General features: G+C 39.2%; 1 protein-coding gene across 1 annotated transcript; it reads right to left on the minus strand.

Annotated features, from left to right (window-relative positions):
• Nucleotides 1-1,066: 1,066 nt before the first annotated feature.
• LOC138876183 (uncharacterized) lies at nt 1,067-3,800 on the minus strand. The gene is made up of 5 exons (XM_070155087.1): nt 3,695-3,800; nt 3,586-3,615; nt 2,749-3,413; nt 2,367-2,570; nt 1,067-1,654 (listed from the first exon to the last, which is right to left on the minus strand). Exons 1-5 carry the CDS (start codon nt 3,798-3,800, stop codon nt 1,067-1,069), a joined length of 1,593 nt encoding a protein of 530 aa, XP_070011188.1.
• Nucleotides 3,801-21,997: the final 18,197 nt, after the last annotated feature.

Raw genomic sequence — 21,997 nt, forward strand, 5'->3', positions numbered from 1 at the left:
AATAAAAGCGAAACAACAACGTTTCATACTCTTCGACATTAAGCCCTCCGATACAAACAATATCAAGCAAACCGGGACTCCCTCGGAGGATGCCTGACTCTCCAAAAGCTGGGACTGATGACGGGCTACTATTTCGATAAGTTCGAAATAACACCCTTTAAGGCCAAGGGCCTTCTCCCCCCCCAAAAAAAGAAGAGTTCGATCTCGATCGAACGACGACGGGCTACTATTTCGATAAGTTCGAAATAACACCCTTTAAGGCCAAGGGCCTTCGCCAAAAGAAGAGTTCGACCTCGATCGAACGACGACAGACTACTATTTCGATAAGTTCGAAATAATACCCTTTAAGGCCAAGGGCCTCCCCCCCAACCCAAAAAAAAAGAAGAAGAGTTCGACCTCGATGGAACGACGACGGGTTACTATTTCTATAAGTTCGAAATAACACCCTTTAAGGCCAAGGGTCTTCGCCAAAAAGAAGAGTTCGACCTCGATCGAACGACGACGGGCTACTATTTCGATAAGTTCGAAATAACACCCTTTAAGGCAAGGGCCTTCCCCCCAAAAAAAGAAGAGTTCGACCTCGATGTAATGACGACGGGCTACTATTTCGATAAGTTCGAAATAACACCCTTTAAGGCCAAGGGCCTTCGCCAAAAAAAGAAGAAGAGAGAGTTCGACCTTGATCGAACGACGACGGGTTACTATTTCGATAAGTTCGAAATAACACTCTTTAGGGCTGCGAGCCATCGCCAAATAGAAAAGTTCGAAATACATCTAAGGCCAAGTGCCGTCAGAAAACAAAAAGGGAAGGAAAGACCGTGACTCGCCATACAAGAATCTATCCCGTACCAAAATCACGAAAAGCGAAAGCAAAGATAAAGTATAAGGTAGATAGCAACGAAAAATTTCTTCTTTATACAAAGTCACCGCGCTAACGGTCGCAGATTACATACAACCCAAGCCAACAATTTAAAAAAAAAAAGAAGAAAAAGAAAAGATAGGAACAACGACAACCTATGATGAATAAAAAAAAAGCAAACAGAAAACAAACTAAGACAACATTATTTCACTCGGCGTCATCACCGCCACCATCATCGCCATCATATCCAAGAAGCTCACCCTCATCATCCTCGGCCTCCGGAATCGCAGAGTCATAACCACAGTTGACACGAGCCTCTCGCACCTTTGCTCGTGCTTCTTCATATGCGGCCTCAGTAACATTGCCCGCCTCCCCCAGACTCTTGTATATATCTCGCTGAGCTTCAGCATGAACCCAACGCTCGTGTAAGCGGCGGGGAACAGTGGCAGAGGAAGACTCAATCTGAGCCAACAGTCGCTCCTTTTCAGCCTCAAGAGCCGCGACCCGATCACCTAAGGTCGAAGTTTCCCGGTCGATCTCATCAATGCGCTCCTCAAGCCTCGCCTCCATTAGCGTTGCCGTCGCTCTCTCCGACTCCTGCTCGGACTGGAGGACGCATATAGTGTTCTCTAAGGCCGCCGCCCTTGCTGAAGCCGCAGACCAGGCACTCTCGATACTCTCCAACCCGGCGACCTTTCTCTCCAACTCTGCCATCTTTCCCATCCACTCTGCACTCATCGCCTCGACCTTGATGAGATTCTGATCCATCTCGGCCAGCATTGACCTCAGTCTCCCCTGCAGATAGTCACACTCCCTTTTCCCACCTCGAGCTCTTCATCCTTCGCGCGAAGTTGCTCTTCGAGCACACTGTTCCTGCGTAGGGGTGTTCATTAAAACCTGAAAAACCGAACCAAACCGACCAAAAAAATCGATACTTTTTGGTTTGGAATTTTAAAAACCGTCCAAATTTGGTTTGGTTTTGGTTTTAATAAAAAAAATCGAACCGAGCCGACTATAGGAGTAGCTATATCAAATTTATTATTACACCTACATATATGCATATTTTTATACAAAGTTTCAAAAAATTTATGGTAAATGTTAATAGTTTGCACTTTTAATATAGTTCTTTACCTTTGCATTCTAGTTTGATTTGTAGTTTTCTTTTGTTTAGTGTAACAATCTATTTTGTGTTAAAAATAATATATTTTTAATTGAGTCCTTAAGTTATCCATCACTATTTGATTCAATTATCATCAATATATCTTGTTAAATAATAGATTTCTCAAAGGACAATTGATTTGATAGTGTTACATTGAAAATGTGGTCGCTAGAATATGTGTTTGGTAGTGTATGTCTTATATTTTGAGAAAAAACCGGCAAATAACCGAAAAAACTGAAAAATCGACATAAACCGAATCGAGAAAACCGACTTAATTGGTTTGGTTCTAATATTTGAAAAACCGACTTACTTGGTTTGGTTTCTTTTTAGGGAAAAACCGATCCAAACCGAACCATGAACACTGGCCTCCATCAACTGTTGATCTCTTTTCTCCAATTCCTCGCCAAGGGATCGAGCACCAGGATTCTCCCTCAGTCGCTCGTGCATCTCACTGCACTTGTTGCGATAGCGCCGATACTTTTCCAACGTCTTCATGAAAATCTTGGCCCGAATGTCGGTCCTGCACATACTCTCCACTTCCACCATGTACGTCTGAAAGACGAGAAGACGAGTTAAAGCCATATCAACAAGAAAAATGAGAAAAGTATAAAAGAAAAGTGCAACATACTCTCAAGCCCATAGCGGCCACCTCATTCATCAAATCGATATTTGGAACGTTCCGGAGAGCCTCGTTCTCGGCAGCAGAACACAAAATGTCGAACTATGGCACCAGATCCTCCGTGTCCCCCAGGAGATTAACATCCGAAGAAATCTCAAGAATACGGGCCGGTCCTCCCGCACGAACCACCGAATGGGTAATACCCTCCTCAAACATCCTAACATCGTTAGGATCGAGGTCTGACTCGGATTCATAGTCATCGACAACAACGCCCTTTCCTCTTTCAGCAGCTGATGAGGAGGCACGACCAGGTACGAAGGATGAGGGTACATCCGAAACCACAACGGCAGCCTCGAAAATCTGGCCCCCCGTCGTGGCAGGTTGCTGATCAACGACAATAGTGGGAATCTCCGTCGACGGGGCAGATACGACGGCTGTCTCCATCTCTACGGGCGGGGCAATGTCAACCCCCGCCGCAGATTCTATTGAGGGTGAGTCGTCCAGGTGAATCACAGTCGGAGGGGCTGCCTCGAATTCCACTCGCCGCCTTTTAGACGGCCCTTCTTCTTCCTCAGCACGGGGAGACTCACCCGTCGGACGAGCAACACGAGTCCGAACCTCAGTTTGAAAAGTGGCCTCCGCAGGAATAACCATAGCTGCCGACTCGACTGAAGCAACCCTCGACGAAGGCCGAGCGGCCGGTGCTGCAACAGGGCGAGCAGACAATGCCGGCTGACGAAAAGCCAATGGAGGAGCCCTCGCTCTCCGCACTCTCCCTGGCATCGACAAACATCATATACGAAACTAAGTGAAAAGAGAGAAAAAAAATAGCAAACAGAAACGACATCTCACCTGTAAGGGGCCTGCGTCCAAATTTTTCATAAAAGGTCGATCAGGTGCGAACCCCCGCCGTATGGGGAAGGATGGCGCTCACCCACTCGCGGATACCTTCGACAGATGGAGGAGGCAATTTCTCGGCTGCAGAGACATAACATGGTTTAGTACTGTAACAGAAAATGGTCGGATATATCTCCGACTAAAAACATAAGAAACTTACGTGCAAAGTTCCACTTCTCAGGGAACCCCGTTGTATCTGCCACAATGTGCTCAGTCCGCACATAGAAATAATTCTCGTAGAAACGACGGTTAGCCCCATCGTCCATTTTCACCACCAGACTCTTCGACCCCCGAGGATGCATGTGAAGCATCGTGCCGCGGATAAGCTGAGGGGCGAAGATATTGAGCATGTGATCCAAAGTGATCTCACGACCGGCGAGTTCCGCAAACTTGAGCAACATAAGGAACAGCTTGTACAGGTATGGCGAAAGTTGGGCGGGGCATACCTCGTAAAAACGACAGAAATCTACCACCAGGAAAGGGAGAGGAAATGTGTATCCAATAAGAAAGGGGTAGGCGTAAAACACGTAGTACCCAGGACGGTCGAAATGAACTATGTCGTTCCCTATCGCCGGTCGCATGTCAACGTAACCAGGGATCCCCCACCTAACTTTCAACTCTACAATGTCTTCTTCTTTCATAATAGAAGGGACGGGTTCCGGCTCGGTCTAAGGAGTTGACTCTCACTTACCTAAAATTCATGTCATTGTGTATCCACTAAAAGTTTTAAAGTTATCTTTCTGCAGTATTAGTTTTTCACTAGTGTTATCAAAGGCGAAAAGCGGATAAAACCTCTAAGGTCCATTGGGGTTTTAAGTAAAAAGCGCAAATAAAGCGTGGTCTTTTATGAAGCAAGACGCAAAAGGAGAAAAAATATGATTATGTATGTGTAGTCCAAGATTAATAATTATCTATACTATATTAAAAGCACAAAGGCCCTTAGCGAAATGTCGTTCGCCTTTTTTACCCTTTTAAAATATAGTTCATAATGGACAAAATAGTCATTAGATTTTACTAATATTTAGGAATAGTCATTTAATTATTTTCCTAATATGTAGGAGTATTTATTTATTTATTTTCCTAATATTTAGAATTTTAATTTTTTAATTCTGGAATTTCTACACATTTCAATCCAAACTAGAAAAGTTTCGTTCGCTTTGTATTTGTATATATGATACAGGAGTAAACGTTATGTTTTCTTTTACTAAAAGTAATAATAGTAATAACGTATTAATAAATATGTATAGAATATATAAATAATGTATTTGATATTCTATATTATTTTCTAGAAGCATAATGTATAATTAGGTGAATGACAGATAAAACAAACAAATTATAAAGATTATAATTATGTAATTTCACAAAGCTGTTTGTTGACCAAGTTTTATTCCAAAAAGATCTAATAATGTACTGTAAATTAAAATAATTATTTATTTTTTAACATTTAAGACTTTAAGTACCTAAATTTTTTATTAAATTTTTCTATTTGAATTATGTAGGACTCCTAATATTAGAAATTTAAAATTGAATAAGATTTTGCTTATGTTGTAATATTTATCTATCTATCTATATATATTAAAGGCTTTCATTTAATTTTATTTTATAATTCAAGGCACATTAATATAATATTTATGTAATTTTTAAGAATTTTATATTCATTGACAGGACTACACGCACAATGCGCGTACCCTATTACTAGTAAGCATGAATAAACAACATATGGACAAAGAAATTGAAAAATTGCAATAAAGTAAAATTTCAATTGTTTAGTATCGCCTCCTCAGGATGACACTCATAGCAAGGAAAAGTATGTCCTAGAGCCTTGATGATGACATTGAACCACCCGCTAAGCGAGGCAAAGCGTTCAACACGTTTTGCGCCTTGCTTCAAGGCTTAAGCGCGCTTTAAGTGCGTCTTTGACAACACTGTTCTTCACCTCTTAATTTTTCAAATAGTTTAGATATTTTCAATTTTACAGTGAAGCAACAAGTTGATGCTCTAATTTAACTCCAAAAGTTTGGCAATGTATTGATTTCTAAACTCCAAAAGTCGCTTCGAGGCTTAAGCGCGCTTTGACAACATTAATTTTAGTTGCATAAGCAATCATAATTCTTTAGTTTGCTTCTCTCCTACTTAATTTGCGAACATTTGTATTCTTTAGGAAATGAATAGTTTCTTTAAGTCGTTATTTTTTCTTAATACTTTTTACCCTCAAGAAAGCATCTTTGGATCTTGTCCTGGTCGATATCACCTAATAACTTGAATATGCCGATGCCGAGGATAAGATTAAGGATCCAATTTTCATAAACTGGGATCTCGAACGGGGAGTATCATATGAGGATCTTTTCTAGAAGGCAAAGGATATTCATGATATTTAAAACCAATATAATCTATTTCAAAAGATTTGAGGCAATTGAGAATTTTCGCTCGAGGTTAAAGGAGTTGGTCCAGAATATCATGAGAGAGCCACTGAAAGAGATAAATGTCAAAGTCAAACTATATTTGACATAATTAAATATCTTACACTTAAAGTGCTTTCATGGATGTGATATGTAGTCGAGTCACAAGAACTCTTCTATTCTTTTCTAAGGAAATGGATGGACACAGCCCCTAACAAAGTATAACTGACATATGAAGACTTATCTTTTCTCTTGAAATGATCAAAGGTGAAGGACTTCTCGAGATTCAAGCAATTGTGGATTATACAACTAGTACATTTATATATTCCTTCCCATGTTCATATTTCCTTGTGTAGGGGGGATTATAAGTTTATAACTTGTTTTTTCAGTAACTTCATGCTCCATAACTTGTGCGTGCACCTGTCAATTCCATTGCGAAGATACCCAGAAAGTATATGAATGGCGTTGTTGTTGAATTGTTAGGTTTCTTGCTTTTGTTGGTACCACTTCGTGTTACTGTTTTCTTTTCGTGGTTTATCCATTATTATATTTCTTTTTAACAATATTGTGACTATGCTTTTCCTGAGCCGCGGGTCTATCAGAAACAATATCTCTACCTTCATAAGGTGGTGGGGGTAAGGTTGTGTACAAACTACCCTCCCGTACCTCACTTGTGTGATTACTCTTGATTTTTTTTTTTGTTGTTGTATCGACTAAAGAATTAATAGCAGACAAAGAAGGAGCTTCTGCTATTACTTAGCATAACAATAATTGAGTATAATTAGTGTGGAAGGAAATATCAGGTTGTGTTGAAAAAGTAGCAATTGAAGTGTTAGGTATGTCTAAAGAGTTAGGTCAAGTACCTCAACGGCATAAATCCTGGTAGGGGAATGAGAAGATACAAAGAGTTATTAAATTAAAAGAGAGTGTTATAGAAAGTTGCCAAAAGCAAAAGATGGAGAAGCATTTGAAGAGTACAAGACAGCTAAGAAGGCTACTAGTAAATCTCGATAGAGAACTCTAGATGGAACGTATCAAAATCTAGGGACACAAGAAAGGGAGAAAGAAATGTTTAAACTAGAACTCCTAAGAGAGAAGAAGAGTTAGGATTTAAACCAGGTGAAGTGTATTAAAGACGATTCTCAACAAGTTTTGATAGAGACAACGAGGTCAAGAAGAGATGATAAACTATTAGCTCAAGTTGTTTTCAACTCGAACCAAGAGAATAACATTTTTGACCTCTACATATTGGTGTATGATAGAAATCTTAGCTACACTCGTTGAGTTTGACCAACACAAGTAAATGATGCCATGAAAATTAAGAAGACCAGAAAAGCTTTAGGTCTAGCTAATGTCCCTATAGACGTTAGGAAGTGTCTTGGAGAGGTTGAAGCAGAATGACTCACCAAGCTATTCAATACTATACTAAAAAGTGGTAGCTTGTGAGTGGAGGAAGATAACCCTGATTCTAATTTATAATAATAAAGAAGATATTCAAAGTTGTATGAACTATTATGGCATTAAACTCATAAATCATACGATAAAACTCTGGGAAAAAGTAATGTAGCGTAAATTTAGGAACACGGCAAGAGTGACAGAGAATATGTTTGGATTTCTACCCCCTAGATTTGCTATAGAGGCTATATTCTTACTAAGATAATTGATGCAAATTTATCTCAAAAGAGAGAAAGATCTATACATGGTGTTTATTAACTTAGAGAAAGTAAATAATATAGTACCATGAAAGATTGTTGATGTGTGACGGGAAGAAAGAAATTCATATTAAATATATAAATGCCATAGAGGACATGTATGAAGGAGTCATCACTAGCACGAGAATAGTAGCAGGAGATACAAAACTACAAAAGAATTTTCAAGAATGGGTCTGCACTAGGGATCGACATTGAGCCCCCTACTTGTTTACCCTAGTTATGTATGAGCTTGCCAAAACAATACAAGATGAGCTTTCATGGTGTATGCTATTTGCGAATAATATTATGTTAATCGACCAAACCAACCAAGGGTATTAACCAAAAGCTTGAACAATGGAGAAACACTCTAGAGAGTAAGGGGTTTAGAATAAATAGAAGACTGAATACAAATAAATGGAATGATGGATGAAGATGTTACTCATAGCATTAAAATTGGATAGTTGAAATGGAGAAGTGCCATTAGGATGTTTTGTGATCGATGAATGCCACTTGAAGTGAAAGATAAATTATAGAACAACTATAACACTGACAATGTTGTATGGTAGTAAATGATAGGCCGTTAAAGTCCAGCATATCTACAAGATGAGTGTTGCATAGATTAGATGCTATGATGGATGTGCGATCATACAAGAGTAACATAAGATTAAAAATATTACATTCGCTAAAAGATGCATGTAGCACACATTAAGAATAAAACGAGAGAAGGTCACTTTAGATGGTTTGGTCATATCCCGCGTCGACCTATGAATGCACCGGTACATGTGTGAAACTATGGTGAGAGAAAGTGCTAAAAGAGAATGGGATAGACTTAAAATGTCATGGAGAAAGTCATCTCGAAAGATTTACAAATTCTTGACATTAATTCAAACTTTACTAAAAATAAAGGAAAAAGATCTATATTGGTAATATCTACTTTTTGAGAATTGGTTTTAGTTTGTTAGAGAAGTTCTAACATTATTATTGTTATTGTTATTGTTATTATTATTACACATTATTTTTATATATTTAACTTAGTTTTCATTTTTATTTTAATTGGTATAATGATTGTTACATAAGTTGAGATTAAATGCAAAATGAGAATTTATATGGTAGACCCCAACTTGTTTGAGACTGAGGCGTAGTTGTTGTTGTTGTTGTTGTTATGTTAATTGCTTGTCACGCCTCAATCCCGCAGAGTCACGTGATCGACGCCCGAACTCTAAGTGGGGAATCTAAGTACGTATAGAGAAACCCTACCCATTATGTTGACATATTCCTTTTATAAGAATTATGGGGAACCGGGCGTCCCAATATTATCATACAACAAAATACATAAAAATGAAATCATGAAACCATAAAGTGGCTCACACGCCTCAAATTAAGCAAATTAAAATGTTGCCTAACAAGGAATATACATCATATTACTGCCCAAATATTATTTATACACTCCACATATTGTCTTTAAAGCCTCTAAGGATGTGCAAAAGAGTAGAAATGCTCCGGAAGCAATCCAGTTATGCAAAAGAATCAATTAAATCAATGCTTCTACCTAATGATGTAGTGGGGGTCACCAAAGCAAAGTGGGGTGGAGAGAAGTCTAGCTCACATCGCCGTCACAAATAGCACTTGCATATGTAAGTAATGAAAAATTTACAACGGAGAAATGTGAGTATGACAATGTTCTTAGTAAGAATAAGCGATCCCCTTCAAGAAGAAAGGGCAAGATTTATGAAAAAATGCATAACATATACAATTTGGGATATCATATCAAGTATAGCCTTAGTAAAATGTGTAGAACAACATATTAGATTTCCTAGTTTTTCTTAAAAAAATATTTTAAAATACCTCTAGTTAAAATATCTTGAACAACATCTAAGCTCTAATATGGTGTAAGGTCTTTCGATCTAACAATATCTGGCAATACTCTATTGATAGCTCTCCAAAAAAAAGAAAGGAATACTTTTAAAACTTGTGATCTTAAACATGTCATAATATCTCTGTAGCTATACAATTATGTCATAAAGGAAAAATGAAATTTTATAGTTGAATTGCTTTATATAAAAATTCTTCTTTTTAGAATAGATTGAAAAGGAAAGAGTGTCACAAAAATAAAGCAAATAGAGTATAATGCTCTTGTAAAATGATGCGGTTAGGATTAAGGTGTCAAGTCTTAACATCGATACTTTTTCAACAAAGATGAGTTCATAGTTGTATGGAACATGCATAATAGCACGGATTAAGGTGGTTAGTTAACTGGTTCTCGAGCTGCAAGTCAAAGTTTTATCAGGTAAAAATACGATAAAGTATTGGCTTTACTCAATTAAAATGAAAATATCGATGCTAATGCATCTTTTAAGTTCACTTTAGTGCATGTAGTGTTAGATAGCTTATGTTTTGTGTCCCACTTTGAAGTAGTTGTATATGCATTGTATAGAGTATAGATAATTAGGGCTCATGTATTATAGTAGTGAATACATATCAATGATATATTTTTTTGGTGCTATTTCTCACATGATATCGGAGCAGTAGTGAGAAAAAGGTCGTTGTGCATTATTCTACTGACATCCGAGAATAAAACAGCCTCATTGTGCAATTTACCAGTCAGTTTTTGTGACGCAAACTCCAACATCACCACAAGGTTCCCGTATCACCTGCAATCAAACCCCAACAAGGTGTTAGGTAGAAGACCCAACATGCGCTGTTGGCGGTTACGGTTTTGACGAGAGTGACACATCAACGGCCACGCGTGAGATCTTCTTTCGACGTCTTTCAAGTTTGATTTTTCTTTTGCGTTGGTCGCCTATCTTTTCCGATCGGACCCATACGAATTTCTTGAGGCATCGGTCACCGAAACAATGTTTTCTGGCAAAAGCAGTGCCTTTCCAGCCTTTATTCACTATTTCAGTATTGCTTTTCGCAATATTTTGGATTAGTCACAATCATACGAGCTCGGTCCCAACCCACCGGCAGCCTTGAAAAAAGAATTCTTTCTCTCTGGAGGGCCTCATGTTATATGTACTATAACGTATTTCCAACATCATGATTTAATCAGAATTTTTGGGTTTTATACAAAATACAAAGTCAATCGTTTGTTTATTAACAAATAATTTTGCTTTGGTCCACAATTGAGAAGTTTAGGCGTCCCACTGAGATTGCTGGAGCTTCCCCGGACAGGGTTCCTTTGTTTTTGCTTCGTATCTAGCAAAACAAAGAACAAAAGAAAAGAGCAATATCATATAAGATATTATAAACAAAGAAATGAAAGAAAAACATAATTTAAAGAACAAGATATGTTTTGAAAAAGCCCGTAGTGCTTAGTGCTTCTATGACAACGGATCATGTTTTAGTTTATGCTATCTTCGTACGATAAACCGGGGGGGGGGGGATTTTTTTCATTGCGTTTGTGTCTTGCTGAGCTTTGTAAGTGATCATTTGCTTGCTCTTGCTTACCTTTTCATTTTCTCTTTCTCGTCTTTTCCTCTTTGGGGAGGCCCAAGAAGTATTGGGGCGAGGTGATCAGGCAGGACATGGCGCGACTTCAGATTTTCGAGGACATGGCTCTTGATATGAAGGTGTGACGGTCGAGCATTAGGGTTGTAGGGTAGGGGGTAGTCGAGCGTTTTTCCTCTTTGTACCGGCTAATCTGATAGGAGAGGCTGTCTTATAATACGTTGCTACAACCCAAATTTTGTTATTTGTAGTTCATATTTAGTGGTCTTGCATACCGGTAATAATATGTTTTCAGATTGGTCCTAGGACTTTGATTATAATGAAACATAACTATGCATCTTTTTAAATGAGAATACATTAGACTCAATGGCCTAATCATAATTATGACATATAAGCCTCATACATGGTATGAAAATTATGATGAAACTATAAAAAATATCATAAAGGACTCATGTATGTAGCTAAACATCCCGCGGGTATATCATGGAACTTCTATGAATGAACGAATGAAATACAATTTGCACAAGACATGACTCACTTATGCAAAAGAATAGACAAACACGGCTAGCACCCGCTGATAATAGTGGTAGCTCTCACAAAAAATAAACTAGAGAAGAGTCACGATATAACTATTCTCACCACCTTTGTGTGAAACATAGTGCCCTATAACAACGTGACTATAACTTGTTATACTTACTCAGTGTTATTGACTCCATACGATGAGGATGGGTCAGGGCTCTAGAAAAATTATGCATGGGACAAGACTTTAGAAAAACTATGCATGCATAATTAGCAAATCATCAAGAATAATTCACATAAATATTAACGAAAACCATGTACTATTTTGATAAGTATTTCATAATTTGAAACTGCATCAATAGGCTTTTATCGTGTAATAACATAAATTTACTTTATTGAGGAGTTTCACTGACATAAATCAGAGTTATCATGCGTACATCATGACGTTCAAACACTTGTCTCGACTAGTTGGGGTGTCTCATTTTTATTCAAAAGTGGACGACTATGATCCTTAACCTGCATATGTGGATTCTAGGTAAGCGTTAATTCCTCTTGGGAACGAGTATCCTCTCAGTTACTGAAGTTCTCCCAAAACATTTAAGTTTAAATATGTGATGTTTTTTGGTCCTTATGACCATTTTGAAATTTTGCACTCATTGACTCATGAATTATTCTTTAATATATATCAGGGTTGTAAATAGCGCTCCCCTTAAAGCTAATAGTGTGATGTGATGCGAGCCTCTAGTGCTATTTATCTCTATTGTGTTGCGATTTCAAAAAGGCGAGCGCCTCTGCCTGTGTCGCGAGAGGCGTCTGTAGCGTCGCTTTTTGGAAGAAAAAAAAACGTACTAGACCAGCGATTAGGGCTTTCAGCAATTTCTTCTTCTAGTCGACCCAACCATAATAGATCAACGATTCTTCTTTCTTCTTCATCAGGTATGTTTCTCTTCTTCTCCTTTATTCTTCTTCTTCTCACGCACTCCACGTCTCCTATGTGGTGTCTTTCGTAGGGCTTTCAACAATTTCTTCTTCTTTCTTCTTCAAGTCGACCCAGCCATACTAGATCAACGATTCTTCTTTCTTCTTCAAGCTTCTTCATCAGGTATGTTTCTCTTCTTCTCCTTTATTCTTCTTCTTCTCACGCACTCCCCGTCTCCAAGGTGGTGTCTTCCAGACACGATTGGGGAAATATTCTAGAAATGTCAAAAGGTATTTCGTTACAACTTTGGGGAGGGTGCCAAATATGTATTTAAGTCTAATACATTCATAGTTCTATTTTTAAATCTCAAGGCAAAAATCTTTCCAAAACAAAGAAAAAACACATACATGTAATTCATGTGATAGCTCAAAGTAAAGTTTCATAAAGTAGGGAGAGTATGCTCGCTCGCTTGTACGAACTCACATTTATATTCTAAACATTTTTTTAAAGCATTTAGACATGAATATTGAGGAAAGTGCCTCAAGGGAAGCTAAATCTCAACTTACCTTTACCTTGTCTTCCAAATTGTCAAAAACCACGCCCAATATATCCAACAACAAATCAATCTACATAAATATTCACACTCTATCAAATTTCGTTTATATGATTCTAATAACACCCATTTAAGGTTCGTACATTGGAGACGAGCCATCCAAATCTCATCCTTTGATTTATACTATAAATCATGCCATAAATCCAATACCATATTAAGCTATTAGAGTTATTAGAGTGATCATTCCGCTCAATCTTTAACCCCATTTTATTATTCATCATCTCCTTCACAAGACTCATTTTTGGGTTACTTCAATATCATGCTCAAAAGAAATTTTACCCACAAACATACTCAACAAACTTATCTAAACATCATAATCAATTGCAGAATTACCTTTTTTTTTTGCCTCAAACCCTAGCTTCCAAAGTTTTGGTGCTCTTTAAGATTTCTTCAAAATTTGTGGCATCCACGACTTTAGGATGTAATTACAAGCATTAGTAAAATATACTCCAAAACCACCCTCTTTAATAGCTCTCTATGATTTCTCTAAAATTCCCAATCCTTTTTTGGCTTACGAGAGCCCTAGAGCGATAGCCTCCTGATGCAAGACCCTTTATTTCCCCAAACCCCAGCTTTCTCGCGTTGAGCCTCTCATTGGACTTATCTTTTCGTAATGTGCTATGATCCAAAGAAAAACTGGAGCGACTTCAAAGGAATTTTCCTTGGGATGCGGCTGATGGAACTAGAAAGTTTCATCTAGTGAATTGGCAGACAGTCACTTTCCCAAAGAAGTGGGGTGGACTTGGAGTAAAAGATCTTAGGGTATTCAACAGAGCTTTGTTAGGGAAGTGACTATGGAGATTCGGGGTAGAAGAGCATGCTCTATGGAGGGAGGTCATAGTAGAAAAGTACGATTCCACAGGAGGGGGTTGGAGGACCAAGGCGATCACAACACCTTTTGGGTGTGGCATGTGGAGGAGCATCATGAAGAATTGGGAAGCCTTCAATGACAACATCACTTAAAGTGGGGTAGAAGGAAGGAGAATTAGTTTTTGGAATCATAGGTGGTGTGGAGAGGATACTCTGAGGGTCTCTTTTCCCCACGTCTTCAGAGTTTCAAACCAAAAGGAATTGATGGTTCAACAGATTCGCAAGGAGCATGAAGAGGTAGTATGGGACCTCTCATTTTGAAGGAACATGCAAGCTTGGGAGATTGCGGAGCTCCAAGATTTGTTGGCACTGCTATATGGGCAAGACAGGCCTAACCATCTTGTGATTCTTGGAGATGGGGTTGTGTGCCTTGATCTGGATTCCTAAGGCGCCCACGAAGGTGTGCTTTTTTGCATGGCTAGCGGCAAGGGGAGTGATCTTGACTGAAAATCTGCGAAAGAGAGGAATTACACTTGTTAGTTGGTGCTACATCTGTAAAAGCTCAGGGGAAGAAGTTGACCGTCTTTTGTTGCATTGCCTTGTGTCCTCAGGTTTGTGGAGGGCAATCCTGAATCTTTTTGGTATTCGATGGGTGATGCCAAGCACTGTAAAGGATATGTTATATAGCTGGGCCGGTTGCCGTAGAAAAAGAAAGCAAAAGGCGTGGAAGTTCGCCTCGTTGGCTCTCATGTGGATAGTTTGGGGGGAGAGAAATAGCAGAGCTTTTGAGGGGATTGAGTCTTCTTTTTCACATCTTAAGAATAGTCTTTTATCTTTGATCGCTTTTTGGTGCACTCATATAGCCCCTACTTGTATAGAAGATTGGGTGTCATTTGTAGAGAATCATGTTTTGATGTAAATTCTCTACTTTTTGGTATACTTCTTGTATATGAGAGTTTTCTCCCTTTTGATTAATACAATTTACCTTACCAAAAAAAAGTGCTATGATCCAACTTTTGGTTCCTCGTGCCTTACTTGCGGCCTAAGTTGCTCGAACTCTTTACTTTCAGTGCCGCACCCGTGTCGACACAACGTGTGTGTGTGTGGGGGGGGGGCTAGATTTGGTCAACCGATTTTGGGTACTTTGATCAAAATCGACAGAAAAAATTCAGGACAGATACTATGAATTCGGAAATCTAAACAAAAGTTAGAGTGAAATTGTTGCCTCGTAAATTTTTCACATAATGTCTCATAATTTAGACATTTTTTATACTCTATTTTTAGATATTTGAATTACTTATAGTCGAGTCCCAACACTCGTACCCGTACCTGGATCAATACTCCCGAATCTTAAAATTTAGATTATGAAGGATCCGATCTCTAGATTCGCACCCGTATCGGACACCCGCACCCGAGTCCGAGCAACTTACCTTGCGGTAACCTCACAAATAGAAAAGGTTGGACTTGCCATGTTTGAGCTATTGTGATGCACCTTGCGATGGAAAGGGTTTATTGCATCACGTTCTTGGTTGGAACACCCTAGGCAATCGCTCGAGGTTGCCTTGTAAGAACTTGATTTTCAATTCATTTTGATCTCTTTGGACTATTTTACCCATTATAAACCACTTCTAACTCATACCGCACAAATAAATTATATCTTACTTACCTCATGTGAAGGTCCGTGCATGCTTCGGGTAGCCTTAATCACATCATTAGTTGCTTTAACGCCTTGGTACTTTCATTATATTTCCCTATGGGCGATCTTTGTCATGATTTCATCTTTAGGAAATCACTAACGAAGTAAAGGTTGTATTCTTGGCCTTCTCTCATCATATCGCATAACTCGTGTTCGTAGGGCATGGTTTTCTAGAAGATATCGAACTTCTTTTTCTTTGATTTCTTGAGTTGGTGCAAGGGCAACGTATTCTTGGCCTTCTCTGATCATATCGCATAACTCGTGTTCGTAGGGCATGGTTTTCTAGAAGATATCGAACTTCTTTTTCTTTGATTTCTTGAGTTTGGTGCAAGGGAAACTTTCTTTTTCTTTGATCTCTTAAGTTGGTGTCAAGCTCTTGCTTTTGTTGTAGTTGGTAGTATATAATTGTTCTTGGTGAATTTGTTGTTATTATGAGGGCGTAGTTGTTGCGCCTGCAGTCCTATCTATTGTCTCCTCTGCAACGTTTTAGTAGATGATAACAATTGTTTCTTAATATAGTCTTCCAAAAGAGGTCCTATTGCACCTTTTTAATAAGGAATTTGGCTTTTAGACATTTCTTTCACAAGCTCAAGTACATAAAGAACGATGATACCGGTTGTTTCTTTAAAGAGGTCCTATTATGTCTTTTTAATAAGGAATTTGGCTTTTTGATAGAATTTTTTTTCACGAGATTAAGGACACGGAGGAATGATGGTTATTTTAACCATAAAAAGATTGAACTACACTGAGGAAACAACTTGGAAAGGTGTTGTGGTCTAATAGGGTACTCCTAAAGAGATTTAATTCAATAAGCTAATGAATAAAGGTGTGTTGAAAATGTGGAGAAGACAAATGTCATGGAGTCTCCATAGAAAGAACAACTTTTTGGTGGAGAAGACAAATGTCGTGGTATAGTTAGTAATGCGATGGTTCTATCAGTCTATCAATAAAGTTTCTATCTTCACTAAAAATATTTGTACCAAAAGTTCCTCGACCATATACAATTCGTGGAGTTATGTATTGCTATAGAGAGGTAGCTTGTTCATCAATCTCCTAAATCGTATTGAGAAATAGTCATGACAGGTGATCCTACGTATTGTTACATGACGAGCATGTGCAAAAATAAGTTATTAGAGATACAAAAACATTTGCAGAAGAAAATTAGTGTGTATTTACGGAGCATGGAAGATGTGTTGCCATGCTTTGCATGTCAATTATAAACGGTTTGAACATCGGGAACTCTTGAACTGAAATGGATGAGAAGAGATCGATGAACCGGTTCATCAATGTATATTCAGCAGGGCGTAATGACTCGATCATTCAGTCTTGTTCTTAAGTCAATTTACCCTTCCATTGTGGTGCAATATCCTGATTGGCAAGCTTTGGCCTCTGCTAGAGTGGAGCGGATTCGATGGGAACAAGCACCTTACCTCAGACTGGTGTAGTGGATCATTGCACAGTGCTAGCTGATGTTTCTATGCCAGTGTTTTTAAAAGTGAAAAGCAAAAAAATAAGAGGTTCCATGCGCTTGAAGCGAAAAATGAGAAGTGAGTGCATTTTTCTTTGAAGTGATGAAGCGTACAAGTTATTAAATTTGAAAAATACCAAATACATATTAAGCGCACATTTCTCTTGAAGCAAATGGCTTCACCCGTGAACCTCTTGTTTCGTATCGCTTCATTGCTTTAAGTGACTACGTAACTACTATTAATAACATTATTCTATAAGTAAAGCTAGTAAGCTTTTGTCCTAGGAAGTCATACCTTCTAGATGAGACATATTTCCATTCTGTTCATCTTAATACATCCATTATACCTTCGTTATGAAGTCATCCCACTTTGTCATTCTTGTCTTGTTATGTGGGAAATACGTGTTGATGAAGACCCCAAGGTTTCACTTCCAAGTTGGCCTTGCCATTTCTTTTAGATATGTGTAACTTTGGGTGTATGTTATTTGCTGAAGATATAGTTCTGATTGATGAGATGCGGGGTGGTGTTAACGAGAGGCTGGATTGGAGGCAGACCCTAGAGTCTAAAGGTTTCAAGTTGAGCAGGACCAAGATGGAATACTTGGAGCGCAAGTTCAACGACGTTACCCAAGAAGTGGGCATGAAGGTGAGGCTTCAAACACAAGTCATTCCAAATAGAGGAAGTTTCAGGAGACTGATGAGGATGTCACACATTGTATCGGAGTAGGATGGATGAAATGAAGGCTAGCTTCTAGTGTCTTGTGTGATAAGAATGTGCCACTACTTAAAGATATGTTCTATAAAGTGGTGGTTAGACTGACTATGTTGTATGGGGCAAAGTGTTGGTCAGTCAAGAACTCTCATTTCCAGAAGATAAAAGTAGTTGAAATGAAAATGTTGAGACGGATGTGCGGACATATTTGATAAGATTAGGAATGATTTTTTTCGCGAGAAGGTGGGGTGGCTCTCGTGGAGGATAAGCTACGGGAGGCGAGACTCAGATTTAAAGAGGAGAAGCACTGATGCCTAGTTAGGAGGTTTGAGAGGTTGGCCATATTGGGTAGTAAGAGGGGTAGAGGTAGGCCAAAGAAGTATTGGGGAGAGGTGATTAGATAGGACATGGCGCTGCTGAAGCTTACCGAGGACATGTCCCTTGATATGAGGGTGTGGAGGTCGAAAATTAGATTAGAAGGATAGTAGGTACCTTTCGCTTTGGTTTCTTTCTCAGATCGGTAGCATTAGTGTTAGTTTGGTGTTCCTTTTACTCGTAAATTGATATCTTTACCTACTGTTTTATTGATATCTTTCACTTTGGTCTCTTAATATTTTGTTGTTGTTACTATTTGTGGCCAATGCTTCTTTTCATCTACTCTCTAGTCGAGGGTCTATCGAAAACTAGGGTAGGGGTAGAGTCGGCATACAAATTACCCTCCCTAGATCCCACTTGTGGGAACTCACTGATTTTTTTTTTGTTTTTTGTTGTTGTTGTTGTTACTCGAAAGGGGTAGATATAACATCTTGAACCATATTACATCTAAGTTGGACATGCATGCAAGAATCAAGATGTTAGTATGAATTTGCAGCTATCGCTCAAATAGGATAGTAGTATAAATGCCTCTTTGGAATGAGTTTTTAGTTATTATCCGACTTTATTTAAGGACACACTATCTATTCCTTCTTCGATGTGGCTTGTTGATCCATGTCAAAGCGGTTCTCCTTAGTCCGAGGAATATTTGGCTTCTTAATGTTGAACATATTTTGTATCACTCATGGAGGCATAAAGTCTCTACGCCAAGCTTGTCACGCCCCAACCTCGGGGAGCATGACCGGCGCTCCACCAAGGTAACCCGGTCGAGCAAGCATGTACAATACCTCCTACCCGAACTCCCTCATGATCAAGGAGAAGATCTATTTCATTGAGGCATAAAGTCTCTGCACCAAGCTTGTCACGTCCCAACCTCGGGGAGCGTGACCGGTGCTCCACCAAGGTAACCCGGCCGAGCAAGCACGTACAATACCTCCTACCCGAACTCCCTCATGATCAAGGAGAAGATCTATTTCATTAGTTAGACAATGAGGAGGATCATGTGAACAACATCAATTCATTATCATTAGTTACATCATTTTAAGTCTCAAAACACATACACTTTCATAGTTCGAAGTGGTACATGTGGTACAAATATAACATTACTAGTTTGACCTTCCCAACACCAACATACTACCCATACTATGTCTACGGAGCCTCTAATATATACCAAGGATTACAATGATAGTGCCGACAACAAGGCTCCGGCTATACCTCAAAACTAAATGTATAAGGAGCAAAAGATATACGGCCCCGAAATGAAGTGGGCTCACCAAGACAGTTGGGAAGAGGGTGTGCTGCTATCACTGATCTAGCCACCTGTTGTGGAACCACCTGCATCCATTAAAGATGCAGCGCCCCCCGACAAAAGGGGCATTAATACATGTCGAATAGTACTAGTATGAAAACCAAACACCCCCTTTAAGGATTGGAAGTGCAACATGAATGTGACGAATCATGGAAGCAATAAAAGATCTTAAATAGCCATTAAAAACCATAGCCAATTTAATTTAAAACTCTCAATAACATTTATAAATTTCAAGTTGGGAATACTCTATATGACCTCTACCACAATGCCACAGTCTCTACACAAAGCGGCCCTGCCGCCTCACCCCAATGTGTGCGGGTGGAGGTGTAATCACAATCATAATCTCTACACAAAGCGGCCCCACCGGCTCACCTCAATGTGTGCGGGTAGGGGTGTATTCACAATCACAACCTCTACACAAAGCGGCCCCGTCGCCTCACCCCAATGTGTGCGGGTGGGGATGTATTCACAATCACAATCTCTACACAAAGCGACGCCGCCACCTCATCCCAATGTGTGCGGGTGGAGGTGTATTCACAATGCCACACTTCGGATTCCCAAAACGATAATAGTTTGTACAAAAGATTTCTTTTTGAATCAACCATTTGGCACCTTTGGCCTTAACAAGTATAAGTTCATAAGATTTCATTATATGTGAAATAAGAATTTGATCACATTGATTTCGTACTAAGCTTTCTTCCCCAAATGGGTATAACATAATTAAGTCAAAGAGGGAATCATTAACACATGAGGTTTCTGACACGTTATGCTATTTGAGAGTCAATTTACTAGCTTGAATATCCCACCTCAATAGTGTTTCAAGTTCGAACTACACGCGATGGAGTTTTGTAAGAATTCCTGGATTCCGATACTAGAAGAAGAGTTGAGCATTCATACCTCGAAAGAGCCTTCCATGGTGTAACAACGTCTCGACACTCCTAACGATGCCAATCTATAAAAGAGAGGAGAATAACAAGCACGATTAGAGGAATTCGTATGGCAAGAGCTGCTACAATGACAACCCAACCTTTCCTCAACCAATTCAACAACAAAACCACCCAAGGTTGTTCAACAATTTCCCCACAATCCCTATTAGCTCATGCATGTGATGTGTCTACTCTCGTCACTCATAACCAACCCAAAATTCGAAATTGGAGAACTGGGGGAAGAAATTCTTACCTTTTAGTAACCCTAGCAAGTTCCTTTTGATGAAATTCCAAGGCTTGATTTAAGTTGAGTAGTGAAATCCTTGAATCCTCCCTTCTCTCTCTAAAATAGCTTTCTCCTCTCTCTAAAATATCAGCTAACCCCTCAAAATGACCTCTATGGCTAATTAAAACGAAATGGGATCGGGTTATAAAATTAGAAAAATGAAGCCCGATGCAGATCTGTAGTCGCATAACACTTCTGCGGTTCGCAAAGTGGACCGCATAATGATCCTATGGGTCTGGGCACTTCTGTGCAGGTATGCGACAGGTCTGCGGTCTGCAGGCCAATTCTGCGGTTGCATAATGAACCGCAGAACCTCCCTCCGAAATTCCTCATGCTGGTTCTGCTACGGATGTGCGGCCCATGAAACGATTATGCGGTCGCATAATTGACAGCAAAACAACCTCCAAAATTGGCCCATTTCTCTGCTTCACTCTGCGGCGGATCTGCGGTCCGCAAATCAGTTCTGCGGTCGCATAATGGATCGCAAAAACGCCCTGTTCTGCAACAATTTTTCTTCACTCCCCAACTCTCTGTTCAACCCAAAAAAGTCTGTACCATCAGCCTACCTCGGCACCATTGCAATCGTCCCTTGCATCCTTCCGGGGTAATTCAGACACTTATTTTTCAATTTTTTTGTTTTTGATAATAAGGATAGCGATAAGGGTTGATGTTGGATGGTTTTGAGTTAGAAATTGGATAATGGAGTGGGAGTGTGGGTGAAAAGATGGTAAGGAATTGGGGTTTTCAAGAATTGGTTCAAAACAATCTCCAAGAGCATGGTTAGGAAGTGCAACAGATCATTCTGTTTTTTATCGGCATGATGGTCCAGATGAATGTATCTACCTGTTAGCCTATGTGGATGACATCGTCATAGCAGGTAATGACCAGGAAGGAATTCTTCAGCTAAAGCAACATCTATCCAACAACTTTCAAACCACAAATTTGGGAAAGCTAAAGTACTTTTTGGGGATTGATGTAGCACAATCCAAGACATGCATTGCAATCTTACAAAGGAAGTACGCTTTGGATATATTAGAGGAGACATGTATGACAAATTGTAAACCTGTTGATACTTCTATAGATCCGAATGTAAAACTTGTTCCGGGGGCGGGGGGGGGGGGAGGTTCCTAGATGACCCGGGCAAATATCGAAGACTAGTTGGGAAATTGAATTATCTCACGATTAAACGACCATATATTTCGTTCGCAGCGAGTGTAGGTAGCCAGTTTCTCCAAGCCCCGTGTAAAGGTTGGGATGTAGTCATCCCTATCCCCAGATACATAAAAAGAGCTC

Source organism: Nicotiana sylvestris, chromosome 8 (genome assembly GCF_000393655.2).
Source record: "Nicotiana sylvestris chromosome 8, ASM39365v2, whole genome shotgun sequence".
Lineage (NCBI taxonomy): Eukaryota > Viridiplantae > Streptophyta > Magnoliopsida > Solanales > Solanaceae > Nicotiana > Nicotiana sylvestris.

Bases quoted from the DNA above. Each gene is read 5' to 3' on its own strand.
- LOC138876183 (XM_070155087.1), bottom strand. From the start codon at position 3,800: ATGGACGATGGGGCTAACCGTCGTTTCTACGAGAATTATTTCTATGTG. The intron at 2,571-2,748 runs GTGCCATAGTTC...CTCGTCTTTCAG, and splicing joins TGGGGGACACGGAGGATCTG to ACGTACATGGTGGAAGTGGA. The intron at 1,655-2,366 runs GTTTGGATCGGT...GACTATCTGCAG, and splicing joins AGGCCAGTGTTCATGGTTCG to GGGAGACTGAGGTCAATGCT.